At 39.8% G+C, this 14939-nt stretch overlaps 1 protein-coding gene across 10 annotated transcripts in view; it reads left to right on the top strand.

Moving 5' to 3' along the window:
* Positions 1 to 14939, top strand: part of ptprk (protein tyrosine phosphatase receptor type K) — a 113386-nt gene that overhangs the window by 37863 nt on the left and 60584 nt on the right. For all 10 annotated transcript variants that reach the window (XM_056404807.1, XM_056404806.1, XM_056404804.1 and 7 more), the window contains exon 3: positions 7593 to 7715. In XM_056404807.1, the coding sequence (XP_056260782.1) occupies positions 7593 to 7715 (123 nt within the window). The remainder of the gene's footprint in view (positions 1 to 7592; positions 7716 to 14939) is intronic.

The following is a 14939-nucleotide window of genomic DNA, read 5'->3' as shown; positions in this document are numbered from 1 at the left end:
GGAGCAGGGTGAGGGGAGGAGATAGTCAGGGATGGAAGGACAGAAAGGCTCCTTACAGAAGGAAAAACACACATTTCTGTTTTACTGATACTGTCAATGGAAACTCCTGAATCAGCTGAACACACATACGCGCACACACACACACACACACACACACACACACACACACACACACAAGTACACACACGTCTCAGATTCAATTACAGCATCGTGAGATGAAGGAGAAATTCTTCAGCCTTCAGCACTTCCAATTAAACTACTGCTCTGAGTGTGTGTCTGTGTGTTTGGTGTGTGTGTATGCGTGTGTGTGTGTGTGTGTGTGTGTGTGTGTGTTTGTGTGTGTTGCTGTGTAAGTCATGTGTATTTGGGTGTGTGATTGCGCATGCCAGTGTGTATGTTTAACAGGCGAGGTGTGTGTATATGGGTCTTGGCTTTGATGGCGTCGCGCTGCGCTGCAAGGGCCACTGAGGCGTGACGAGTGAGAGTTTATGTGTGTGTGTGTGTGTGTGTGTGCGTGTGTGTGTGTGTGTGTGTGTGTCAGCCTCTCTGATGTCACCTTGTATCATTTCAGGCTAATTTCACCTATTCTCAGTGAGGGAGAGAGAGAACCAGAGGCAGAGAGAGAGAACAAAAAAAGTAGAGGCGACACAGAGAAAGTAAATGATAAGGTACAACTTTATTAGTGTCCTTGAGGCGGTCGGCATCAGGACTCCTCAGTGATACACATGCACATAGATTAAAAACAACAAACACAGCAACAGGAGTACCGTGTATAATATACTACAGCACACAGTCAAAGTCAAGGGACAGTGTATAATATTATAGTACAGTATGATAGTGTACAGTTAGTTAAAAAGTCATTGTATACGTTCATTTCTGCATCAATTCCCTCTCTCCCCTTCCTTCTCCTCTCCTTTTAAGCCTTCTTCATTTGTTTGAGCCAAAAACGAAAACCGTTGTAGTGATTCACGGGTATAAAATGTCCCACAGAGCCTCATATGATTACAAATCCGGGTCAGCAATCGTAATTATTAACTGGACTTGGCCAAAATTGGAATGATTTGGAAGGAAACAGGATTACTGGTGGTTGGAATTGGATTTTAATGATGTAAATGTAATTATTGTCCTTGAAAATTATTTCCGTTTGCAAAATGGAGCTTCTCTTTCTCTTCTCTTCTCTTCTCTTCTCTTCTCTTCTCTTCTCTTCTCTTCTCTTCTCTTCTCTTCTCTTCTCTTCTCTTCTCTTCTCTTCTCTTCTCTTCTCTTCTCCACCGAACTAAACAGATATTTTTCCTTATTAAACTTGTTATTAATATAGCAAATGATGAAGGGACAGGAATAGAGACTAAGACAAAAGGCAACTGAAGAAAAAAAAGACAAAATATTATGCATTGACTTTATCATATAATCAACAGGCGTATTGTGATATCCCTAAAATTAATTTCCCCCATTTCTTTTTCTGCCAGTATGTTTTTTTCCCTTTTCTCTCACTGTTGCTTTGTACTCTTTCCATCTGTTTCACCCTCTCTCACTCATCCTGTCTTATCTCCTCTCTGGTGATAGTATCTGTGCCTGCAGACTGAAACAGAGCTCTGCTGAAAAATACTAGACAGACATGGTGGTGAGAAAGACAGAAAGTGAAAAAACAAGAGTTTGTACGGTGCTGTATGCACATTAGATAAAGAATATAGGTTGTGTGAGGTATAATTTGTGCTTGTTAATCTTTCGGATTCCTCAGATTGCATTCAGGGCCAAAATGTGATGATCAGTCATCTGATTGGCTCAAATATAAAGCATGTGGACAGAGAGAAAGTGACGTGGAAGAGAAAAAAGTTTCCTCAAATATGCAGACATGGGCGTCATAAAAGTTACGCTGACGTTATCTTGAGTCAGTGAACTTGCATATCTTTCATATCTGACATTTTGTACTGGCGTATCTTACACGAAGAGCTCTGCATTTACGTATTTGCTCTCAAACTATACTGCTGTATTATAATTTCACAGTTCACAGGACTGTCACCTTGAGCCATTTTCCTTACATTAATCTCATCATCTCTTTAATGAAATACAAGCTATGAGCATCCAGGATGGCAAGGTCCTTGGAGGAAACCACTGTTAAATCCCTTCTGGCAAAGACTTCAAACATTTCTGTGATTAAATAGCAGGTGTGAGCCCAACAAAAATAGCCAATGAGACTTTTGCAGTAATGGTAATGAAGAATAATATTCAGTGGCACTGAAAACCCTAGATATTTAATTACACATGAAGCAATGTCAGAGCTGTACAAACAGTGCAATAGCTTGTAGTAGCTGTAGCCAGTTCTATCAGCTGAGGCAATGTATAGCTATTCATTTTAAAATGAGTTAACAACATCAAGGCCTCATATTATGTGCTGCTGTTGTGGTTGTCTAATGTTGCTGTCTTAGAAATTTACTCACCAAGGAGGAATGGTTCACACAAGGGCGCAATCACTGACTTAGCAATCTTAGATTTCATAATCAGCCATTTCTTAGTTTTAATGGAGTTTCTTTGTCCATATAGATTTTCTGGAATTGTCTAGAGAAAAAAATTTTAAAAAGCACTGCAGACCTTCATTTGATTTCAACGTGTCCCAGGGACTTCTATCTGAACAGACCTTAACTGTTAGATCTGATTTAATACTGCTTATTCTGCAGATCGGTTAGATCACATTGGAGGAAGCGAAACCTAATCAAACCAGCCATTGTTACACATTCTTGCCATGTTGTCAACTAATAATCTTGATCTAAGCTAATACCTGAGAAATGGACGTGGTCCTCTTTTCTTTTCTATTTTTTTTGCCATGGACCCCCTGAGGCCTGTCTTCTCCCATGTTTCTTAACAGTTTTGGTCAAAGCACTTTTGTTTGACTCACCTCCTGGAGGTGGAGGTCAGTGCAAATCACCACAAAATGACTCTGAGTGACGGTGGCAGATGTTGTGTCTGATGCCATTCAACAATCTTTTAGAAAAGACTGTGGCTGGTCCTGTGTCACTGTGAGTGTATGTGTGTGTGTGTGTGTGTGTGTGTGTGTGTGTGTGTGTGTGTATGTGTGTGTGGTTTCCTCTCTCTGCCCTTGAGCCTTTATCAAGTCCTTCTAATTATTTTATTATGCAAATGAGTCACCATTATTTCATTAGCGAGGCAGCCAATCACAGAAGCTGATTAGGAAGTGATTAGCATGCAGTCGGTTTCTCTCTGTCTCTCTGTGTCCTTGTGAATGGAGGGGAGGGAGGCAATAATGACCCATCTGGACACACAATCATGCATACACTTTGAAAACTGTTATAGGGATTTGTTAAATCGTATTATACACATGAAGAAAGGCACAGTACAAATACAAGAACACACAATAGTCTTTCTGGGACGTTTCATTCTACTATAATCGATATTTTTATCATAACAATGGATCAAATGACTGTGTATTATGAAAGGGGGTCGCTCATAGAAACCATAGATGATTATCATCTTCTCAGCTCTCAGGAGCGGCTAAACATCTTCAAGCTCATTGTCTTACAAAAAAACTCTAAAAACTCATGGTGCCCTCTACCTGCTCAGCACCAAACATTAAGCAAACAAAGTTCAGGGACTAGCTGGTGAACACAATGGAGCGTTCAGCAGCTGAAGAGCCATATTTTTCCTTCAGGATTTGGTAGATACCACAAGTGGAGCTAAGAGGAGACTTAGTATTGGACAGAAACACAACTCCAAATGAATGCTAACCTTGCTAAGTACCTCATGGATGTTTGTTTGGCAATTATCAAGTTACCTGCCCAAACCAGAGCAGACGCCAGTGATTGCTGACATTTAAGTTAATGCATTTTTTTTAAAAACAGACAGATATACTGTAGATCCATAGATAGAGAGATATGAACTCCATACAACATTTGGCCTAGACACGACTCCTGATAGACTCTTCTTTCAGAGGTAAAGTGCTCAAAGTCTGCTCTTCTCATCATTGGCAACAAGGATTTACTGTCAGATCCATGTGTCTGTTGTGTGTGTGTGTGTGTTGTGTGTGTGTGTGTTGTGTGTGTGTGTGTGTGTGTGTGTGTGTGTTTGTGTGTTGGTTTAAGTTGGAAGGACATTGGGGAAAGGGAAAATTGTTAACTGAGAACTTGAGCGAGCCGTGTGCATGTATTTGTGCGTATGTGCAGACGGTTTCATGCATATTTAGTTTCTGTATAAACCCTTTTTCAGAACACGAGAACACGGCCTTTTTGTTTGGTATGTTAGCAGTTGAAAGCATCAGAAAGAATCAGAGGTGTGCAGAAGAAAAGAGAGGAATGCTCCATGATTGAGAAATGTTCTTTCAAATCAGTCAGACAGCGGAATTTAAAACAAGGACATGTTTTTCTTCACTGCAGAGCCAAGGCAAAATACTTCTTCTACTGCGGCACTATATCAGAGCTGAGTGGAACTTGGTGTGTGTCTGTGTACACAGTTGAAAGCCCACAGCACATATTTTAAACACGGTGGGTTTAAATCCAATTTCGCTGTACACTATATACTGCTTTCAGAGGCAGACATTGCATAAAAAGGCTTTGAAACTAAATGGAGCTTCTGTATGCTCACTGTAGCTTCAGCAAGGTTAAACAAGGCCGAACCAAATGCTTTAGCAGGTAAAGAAAGGTTAAGTGGTTCTGCAATGTGAACGAAACTCCCTACAAAGATTATCACTTAAAGTAAACCTACAAAGATAGGTGTCACTCTGGCTTTAGTCGAAACTAAAGTTCACAAAGATATCAGTATTGTCACATCAAGTAAAGTTTAAAGGGATGATTTGTGTTTTCAACAATCATCTGACACTTGATTTAAATTCAAGAACACCTTCACAGTAAACTGCAGTGCTTTTCAGCTAGCGTAATCATGCACATTAGCAATCACTGTAAACCAACTAGCTAGACCATATTAATTAAACAGTCAAGCTAACATGTTAAATGTTCCTCTGTTAAGTCAACTTGAACATCTTCTTTACTGGGTGCTAAATGATTGAGTCTTTTGCGAGTCATCTCAACAACGATACAAAACAGCAGAGTTGAAGCAAAGCCCTACTCTTTCATAGAACCCATTAGTGCTGCTGTGCATGTGGTCATGTCCACAATCCACCAGGAGTATGCGGCTTGGTACTAAATGTTGGAGTGGTTGAAATTAATAGTTGAAGACGAGGTAATGAAAGCTACCACTGTTCAGACCGGGAAGCAGTTTAAATAGCAGCATGGCACTCGATGTGGCTCTGGCTATGTTGGCAGCTACAATTAAAATATGAAAATTTGTTGACTACTTCTGTTCAGATACTAACCCCACCACCACCACCACCACCTCTACTCATACTGTGCTAACAGTTAACAGGTCCATTTTTGTAGTAAGAACATGGGAAAGACATTTTCTCCTGTTGACAAAAAAATTATTTTCCACCATAGCTGCAAAATCCCTGAGACAGCTAGCAGGCCCCTCTTGGAAGAAACTATTAACTGTGAATGAGGTGCTGTGTGGATCTAAAAAACACATACACAGACCTCCAGTATGTGATAGTTAACGTGGAGTGTTATATAGTGATATATAAACACACACACACACATATATATATATATATATGTTTATATATACACTATACTGGTTTGGAAATGCAACACATAATATACACATGCAAACATAAACACTATAGTTACACGCTTTGCTCTTTTAACACATGCAGAGAAAACTAGCTGACAGCAAGATGTAAACTGACACACACACTGTGGGAGACAGGAAGTCATGGAGTGTTACACATGCACACACACACACACACACACACACACACACACTTGCACATTTGTTATACATCAGTAGAATTAGATATATCCAGGTTTAGTTTATAATATAATAGTTCAGAGTGGAAAAATTCAAGTTGTCGTGCTGTACTTCATGCCCTCTACGTGTCCCAGCTTTTTTCGCATTATAACTGGAGGTAAACTTGCTGTGACAGAGACTTAATTGAATTGAATGGGAGTGAAGTGAATTGCATGAAGAGAGGCTGGTTTTAAGAATGACGCCAAGAGGAATGTGATCCAATGCATCTCTCAGGCTGTGAGTCACAGCCAGCCATACAGCCGGCAGCCGAAGACAGTCACTTAGTTTGATGTTAACTTGTTTCTCCTCTGGCGGCGGCTGTCACCTCTTGGTATCCCTCTGTAGTGGGAGCTCAGATCAGTGGGGTATCTGAGGGCCTGTCGTTCTGTTCTCCATCACAGCCGCCACAGCTCGCTCTAGGACAAACGTTGCAAAGCTGTACAGCCAACTGAATGCGAGGAGATTTATGTTGCTGCAGTGCTGGTTGCTGATAGTGTTTCATGGTGGCTTGCTCTTGTATACCTTCTTTTTTAGCAGTTTCTTAGTGGTTTTTCTTAGCAGCTCTCCAGAAAAGTAGAGGTGCGATAAGAAAGTTCCATAATACCTTCTTAGTCGTTTGTGTTCTTGTTCTGTTCTGTTCTTGTGTTCTCTAGCTAGTCTTTGATTTTGTCAGTTTTTCAGCTGTGTATAATTTTAATGTTACTTTTGTCCAAGAAGGTCAGCCATTAAATTAATGTTAAATGTTGTCATGTCCAAGATGTTCAGGCTGTGTCACTGTTAAATAATAGTTAAATACTGTTAAAGGTTCTGAGCCTATGTGAATGTTCTTGCTCAACTGGGGGAAGGGGATTTCACTTGTTTGGTCATCATATGTACATTACAGGTTATTTCCAAATTGTTTCCTAAAGTGTCAATAGTAATCTAACATTATGTATTTTTTGTGCCTGTAAGTAATTGTGTTAAAATAGCACAATATTTGAGTATGTCAGTATTACTGATTATTCCCATTAATGTATAAACAGTTTCTCTATGTATTTATGTACTATATAAGTGTACTGTATCATGATATACTGCATATCACTACCAGACTATAATATCGAGAACATTTTATCCATATCACCCACTCTTCTTTAGCCACTGTCAAGAAGGGTACAGAGGACACATTCGGGTCACCACTAACCACCAGTGACTTGAATCAGATGGCACTGTGGCTTTTCTTAGCCACATCTCTCCTAGCCATTTTATTAACACAAGCCGTACATCACTGCTAGGTCGGTGAATCAGATAGCTAACATGCTATTCCTAATAGCAATATTGCCAGCACAAGCCACATATCATTGCAAGTTGATTGGTTCAGCTAGCCGTTAGGGACAAGTGGCGTCTATCTGTATTAGAGCGACTTCCTGTTTAGGCTGAGCCACAGGCGGCCAGCTCACACATGCTTGTCCTGAGGCCGTGGTGATGGGGCTCAGATGATCAGCTGAAGGCCCTGATGGTTGAGTCAGAGGTGATCCTGACTGGCCTTGAGTGATGACTGTCGGAGCTCAGACTCCTGGTGGTTTGTTAATGAGCTGAGACAAACATGCACAGAAAAACAACATGCAGGAAAGAATCAGAAGTTTTACTGGATAAGACCAAAGAGGAATTTGTGTTGCATTGAAAAATATGTAAATTTAGTTAATTCAGTCAATAATCATTGATCTTATGAGCTGAACTAAATCTTATTGGGTGTCTCTTTGCAGGAAGCTGTACATTTGACGAGGGATTCTCCCAGTGTGATTACCAACAAGATCCCTATGATGACTTTGACTGGACACACATCAACACCCAGGACGTGCCCTACGTCTCACCAGACCTGCCACAAGGTAAAGACCGATTTCCTTTCTCCTTTCTTTGTCATCCAACCACCCCACGCACCAAACCTTGTCTTCTCCATCTTATATTCTGCTCCTCACAGTGGAGGAAGTAAATTTACTCAAGTACTGTATTTTATACTTTATATTGCTATTTCAGCACATTTCAGAGGAAAATGCTCTGTTTTGTACTCATCTACCTACATTTATATGACAACTATAGTTAGTAGTTACTTTTCAGATTAAGATTTTATATAAAAACAACATGTGATAAGCATATAAAATACAGTATAATGTTTAAGATTAAGCCTGTGGATTCCAACTCATACTTTCCTTTCGGCCCTTAATAAAAAAGCTGTTTGTAGTTATTCATTTCAGATGTCTATGAGCTTTTAGCAGTTCCATCAAAGAGACATTTCTATTCTAAAGGCATAATCTAAACAACTATTTACTATTTAAGCTAAAATTATCCAAAATTTAACAAAAAAAAAAGAATACAGACTTTTGTAACATAACTTTGTTTTTTCTTCCTTCATATACTATTAATCATCTTACTGCCATCTAGATTTATGTTGTGACCCTTTGGTGGTGACCGATGGGCACTAAAATAAAATAATAATAAAATATACTCATAACTACATAGAGTAGTTACTACTAGCTCCACTTCAGCCAGCTGCAGCAAAAAATGCTTCACACAAGTTGATGGTTATGTATTAACAGTCTAATTATGTAATATGTAATAATATATCAGTCACAAGGGACAATTTTCTTTGCAGAAGAACTTTTATTTTTGATACTAAAAGTACATTTTGCTCATGATATTCCAGTACTTACACTTCAGTGGGTTTTTTGAAAGCAGGACTTTGAGTATTGTTCTTGCTATATTGGGACTTGTACTCAAGTAAAAGTACCACCAAAGACATCTTGGCCTCTTCTGCATTTCATTCGCATATTTTCCTTCTCATCTCTTTTCCAAGATCTCCTCTCCTCTCCTCTCCTCTCCTCTCCTCTCCTCTCCTATCCTCTCCTCTCCTCTCCTCTCCTCTTTAATCAGTTGCTTTTTTCCTCCATGATGATGATGAAGGGGAAATTAAATCTTTCTGCCTCAGGGCTGAGGGTCTAATTAACAGAATATGAGGTCATTAATCAATGGCAGGGAACAGGGAAGGTTGCCTACTTTACAATGTTAAAAGCAAAATGTTATAACAATAACCAGCTATGCAATCTTAAGATAGTAACTGACTTTACAAAATTGAACCCACGGAGTAAAAATGCCTGCTGTCTGAACAGTGACGTTAACCACAGTGAAGAAACCATGTGAAAATGTGACAACCAGAAACACTTTTGAGTTTGTTCACTTCTTTTATGTCCAGCTCTCTTTTTGTCCTTTTCTGTCATCTCCTCTCTTGTCCTTTCATCTTGCCTCCTCTCCTCTTCTTTCGCCCTCTCGTCTCCTTTCCTCTTGGTTCTTTCCTGTCCCTTTTTCTCCCCTTGCCTCATGTCATCTTTGTTTCTCTCATCTTTTTTCCTTTCCTCTTGTTTCCTCTCCTTTCATAGCCGTACCCCTTCTTTCCTTTCCTTTCTTCTCCTCTCCATGTCTGTTATGGAAGATTATGACTTTGTTACCATGACAATGTAAAGCTGTTATTTATCTCTCATGCTTATCATCATGACAACCCAGCCTCACTGACATTTAGAGAAAGGTTCGGTTAAACACCAGCTCTTTGCTATTTTCACTCTCACACACACACAAACACACACACACACACACACACACACACACACACACACACACACACTTTTCTTCCTAAAATGTGTGTTGCTGTCTCGTGCATGTGGTCTTGCATATATTAAAGCATGACACCAGAGCTGGGTACACTGCCCAGTGGTACAAAGCCAAAGTCTAGCATTTAGCATTATTAATACCAAGAGGTGTCACTATGCAGCGAGGGCAGAGTTGGCAGCTCTGGTTAAATACCTAGCCCAAGAGCGCAGAGGTAATGCCTGGAATTAGCATAGCATTAACACCTGTAGAAGCTAGTGGAATGAGCAGGGGTACGAGGATGGCAGAGCAGGTTAATGGTTTGGAGATGTTGGTTGCTGAAGGGGGGGTTCAGAGCCTTGCCCGAAGGAACTGACATTTGATGTGTTAATAATGCCAGCAGGGTGCAGGACAGTGGTGCAGGGGATGGAAAACGAGGTTGCTGGAGGGGATTACAGATACATCACTTGGCTAGGTTTTGTATTTGGACAGAGTTGTAGGAAATGGGTGAGGGGCTGAGTTGGTAGCTTAAATGCCTTGCCCAGGGACACATGGGTAATGCCTATTATTAGAATGGTTGTTTTTGCAGGCAATCCTAGCCACCAGTAATTTAGAAGTACTTTGGTGTGACTAGCTCCTGTCTCCCTGAGGGCATGGCATGATTTAGAGCAATGGCACTAAACCTTTTAGGCTTTTGACCACTGAAAACAAAGGGATACCTACTCCCTTTGTTTAGGGGGAGTTATTAGTGATTGCCATCTGAAAGACCTTTGGGAATAAGTTTATTTTTCAATTTAGTATTTCAAGGGGTCATATATTTTCAAAAGTATTGGCAGAAGTAAAGGAGTCATCTTGCGCAGAATCATTTTAGAGTCATTGGATAGTTCAGCCAACAGATACACTTTTCTTCCTTATAACCCACATTGATTCGTCCCAGTTGCTAATCGCCATTTGTGCTTAAGGCAGTATTGAGTGTGCAGGGATGGTTGGCTAGTTTTTGTAATAGAGATAAAACTCCTCTATGTAATATCTCTGAGGGTTGATGCTGGCACTAGTCACCATGTCAGGGTCTAGATGCGACGCTGGCATTGTACGTCGTGCCAGTTGAACATTCATGGGCTGGGGCTCTCTGGCTCTGTGGACTAAAGCAGATACTCTTGACTCATGATGTTGTCAGCCAGTACCACTCTAAACCTATTTGGCATGCCATTCTCTCCATGCCCCCCCCCCCCCCCCCCCCCCCCCCCCCCCTCTCTTTCCTCTTGTTTTCCACTGTGTACTGTCTAATAAGGGAAGAGGGGGGAAAAAAGGCATTAGAACTGCAGCAGAGCTGGTCCCTCGTCCACTGGATGTTTTAATAATGATCGAATGATGATGGATACGGTGACCTAAAAATTATGATTAAATCAAATTTCTCCGACACAGTCTCTGTAACACTTGAACATTCAGCTTCAAAAGAGTTGTATTGGATTACATTATATTTTAAATGTTTCCACCCTGTGTTATTAATTGTAGATTTATTTGTTGAGCAGTCTGATAGAAAAATCAAATAAGTTTGTTTGTAGAGCGTGAGAATTGGAACGACCTGTTGATGAATCAATGAGTTGATTAACAGAAAATAATTTAGTTCATCGATTAAGCATTTATATTATTTTTGAAGTGAAAATGCCAGTGAGGAGCCATGTGTCTGTGTTTTTGGACCAGCTACACATTTTTGCTATTAGTGTTCTGTTGCGGGATGTTAACTCCGAGAGGTTGGTAGCTATTTTACACCTAATTTAGTTTGCACCATGCTGACATTGTAACTCTCCCATTAGCAGGCTGTTATTGTTTAGCTGAAGAATACTGTCCTCTGTCTACCGCGCTGCTGTTGTTGTTATGTGACATATCTGGGTCTTAAGGCTGTCACAGGGGTATTTTTAGCCTCATGGTTATATTGTGTCGTCATTCTATTAGCGGCCATTTTAGACTTTGGCAGTTCAAAGACATCAGCCATTTTAGAAACTGGCAGACTTCAGGTGTCAGATGTTCTTGGCATCACAAGGTCTGTTTTCTTAGCATGCGTCTTGTATCAGTTTCATACTGTCAGTCTTTGATTACTCATATTTTCCAACGCTATTTATGTCTCAGATTAGCCGTTGTTATTGTTCTGTCTTCTAGGCTGATATTGAAGCATTTTAATGATTTGCAGAACATATTTACCAAATATTATTCACATATTTTGACCTGTACCTAATCAATTTGTAGGTATAATTTTGCAGCATGCAGTGTTACGATTAGCTCAAGTGCTAAAGGTGATATTTTTCCATGTTGTTGTGTGTTATGACATATCTGGGACTCTGACTGTTAGGAGTATTTTTAGCTGGCACACCATCTTGGCAGCCATCTTAAAGACACTTTTCTCATGTCACCATCTTAGCATCAGTGCCAAAAATGAAGAAACAGGAGTGACATCCATCTTGTGTTCATTTTGGATGGATTTAGAGTGTTAGTGAGAGAGAGAGAGACAGAGAGAGAGAGAGAGAGAGAGAGAGAGAGAGAGAATTGTTCTGGCCTCATCTTGTTTGGCTATAGTCCTGTTTGGACCTAAGTCATTTTGGGTCTTTCAGAACCAGGAAGTAGGATTATTATAATACTTCAATGGCAGGCAGGCAGGCAGGCAATGGCTGTGTGTGTGTGTGTGTGTGTGTGTGTGTGTGTGTGTGTTAAGGTGGGGGTCGGGTGGTAAAGACAGAGAGGAGAGGAGAAGCGCCAAACCAATAACTAGGATACAGTGTTTGGTAGTGAAAGGCTGGTGTGTGTGTGTGTGTGTGTGTGTGTGTGTGTGTGTGTGTGTGTGTGTGTGTGTGTGTGTTGTGTGTGTGTGTTTGTGTGTGTGTCTATGCACATATGATTGTGTGCACCAGTTTAAAGCCTGTTATGTTTTGTTCTATTCTGCAGAGAAAAGTCTTTCCTCACAGTAGATTAGCTAAACAATAACTGATAATCACCATTGTCCTACAGCCTATTGTATAGTGCATATTGTGTATGGTGTAATTTGCAAATAGAATTAACCAGTTAGGATGAAGCGCTGTGTTTGTTTTTCCAGGGCACAGATTTTGTGTTGTATTATATTTTACTATATTGATTTTTAATTCTATTCAGTTTCATTCTGTTTGATTGTATTTCATCCTGTCCTATTCCATTCCTCTCTCTCTTCTATTTCAGTAGATTCTGTTCTATTTAATAATTTGTGACTCTGTTCTGTTCTATTTTCTATTTTTTTCTGTTTAGGGCTAAATGCGCAGCCTATAAATAATCAGAAAATACTGAAAAAATTCCCCTCACAGTTTCTCAGAGGCCAAGGTGTGACACCTTCATGTTGCTTGTTTTGTCAGACCAACAATCTGAAACTCAAAATATTTAATTTACATATATATTTATATGAAACGGAAAAGCAGCAAATCCGCACATTTGAGAAGCTGTAACCAGCATATGTTTAGCATTTGTGCTTGAGAAATCATAAGTGATTAATCAGTGTATTTTTTCAGCTAAAGTTCCTTTCACTTCTATTCTACAAATAGAGTTAAACATGATCATGGCTACCTCCTTTCAGTTTGTCATGAGCTAATGTGAGATTGTGAGATTAAAAACATCAGGCAGGAAAATATCACATTTCATCATATTTCATTGGAACAACATCTGGTTGAGGTCTGAGCTGATTACGAGAACATCTGGATGGGCTGACTGACTGTCCTGTCAGCACAGCCAGATTATGTGTTACGTTGAGCTCCATTTCCTGCACTCAACTACTGTATGTATAAGGTACAGTACTCAGTGTTATATGGGGAATGAAAAATTTCATCATTGTCCCACCGTGTTAGCACAACAAAACTAACAGATATTATATTTGAATTCAGCAGAGACAGGAGGAACATAATGCAAACAAAATAAGTAAAGCATAAAAACATTGCCCTGAGGATAGCTGTGAAAAATGCAACTAATCATGTCACACTGCCGGGTAGTTGCAGGTAATCATATATTGCACGCTGTGGAAAAATCTGAATGTGGTGAAAGGAGCCTGCCCAAACAGCATGGACTGGTGTACACACACCATGCCATTTTGGCTTCAAGCTGACCACTTCACATGATTTCAATCAAGCTTCGCTAATTTTGATTTTGTTGATGTGTATCTCTCTACCTTCACGCTCACACATTAGCTCGCATCATTATAACCTGGAAACTGCACAATTTCCAGGAGAGAGGGAATAAAGATGAGCTGGAAGAAAAAAGTATAGAAGAAAGAAAATTGTATGGTTTCATAAACGCATGAAATTAAAACTATAAAAGAAGAAAGAAGTTGTTTTTCTCTTCTCTTCTCTTCTCTTCTCTTCTCTTCTCTTCTCTTCTCTTCTCTGTTTCTTTATATGGTAAGCCCAAAAGAAATTAAACAGAGTGGAGTAAAAACATGCAAACATAAAAGGAAAGAATAAAGGATTTTGGTTTCCATCACTAGAAACTCACTGCTTAAAAGTGAGTTTGTTAAAGAGGGAAGGTCAAACCAGGTGGGAAGGTGTAGAAGAGAACGACGATTAAAGGTCTTCAGTCCTGCACTAAATCATAAATGAAGACACTGGGTGGTTATCGGTCCCAGTACTGACAGTAGTGAGATGGTGATTCCCAGTTTGGTTACTGTCATATCCTCTGGCATATACCAGAGGCAACACACACAGGCATGCATATGAAATTTAATGGAGCCAAACAATCAGAAAGATACAGTGAGGGATAAGTGGTGATTATAAGTTTGTTATTTGTCACATGCACACCACACAATGTACAGTGAAAAGTTAAAGTACAGTTAAAGTGACAAGTATCACAAGATTGTGCAATAACACCAAAACCGATGTGCAATAAAAAATAATATTTACCAAATTTGCAAAAACAGAGCATGCAGTAAGCAATAGTTGTTCCTTTCCTCCACAAAAAAGACAAGGGTTTAAACCAACTTAACTGACAAGCAGTCTTAACCACTTAAAAGGAGGAGTTAATAATAAATAGGAACTACATGGAAGTACTATTAGGGAAAACCAGAAAAACACGGGGAAATCTTTAGAGTAGTTTCAAAACGATATAATATATAGCCTTTTTATACTTTGATTCACTCACTTCACTTTACTTCACAGAACTGATGCAGCTATCTGTCGCAAGCCGTGGGCACACAGCCTACTCTTTGACAAGTCCAGTCCCAATACTCGCTGCGTCTTTACACTAACAACCTCCTCAGAGGGCACCATTGCTAGTCTGTTCAAGCCGCGAATTGCAGCCGGTATGTGGTGTAAGAGCACAAACAGCTGCCTGAAAAGAATGGGGGGAATTAATGGGTCGTGATTCATGTCAGATTCACGAAACAACGTGAACCAGATCCACCTCAATTTCAAGTCAAATCAATTAAAATTTTATTTTTATAGCGGCAATTCACAACGTAAGTTATCTCA

The sequence above is a fragment of the Seriola aureovittata genome, chromosome 19 (genome assembly GCF_021018895.1).
Source record: "Seriola aureovittata isolate HTS-2021-v1 ecotype China chromosome 19, ASM2101889v1, whole genome shotgun sequence".
Taxonomy (NCBI): domain Eukaryota; kingdom Metazoa; phylum Chordata; class Actinopteri; order Carangiformes; family Carangidae; genus Seriola; species Seriola aureovittata.
The sequence above is the reverse complement of the archived record's forward strand: the minus strand, read 5'-3'. Positions and strand labels throughout refer to the sequence as shown.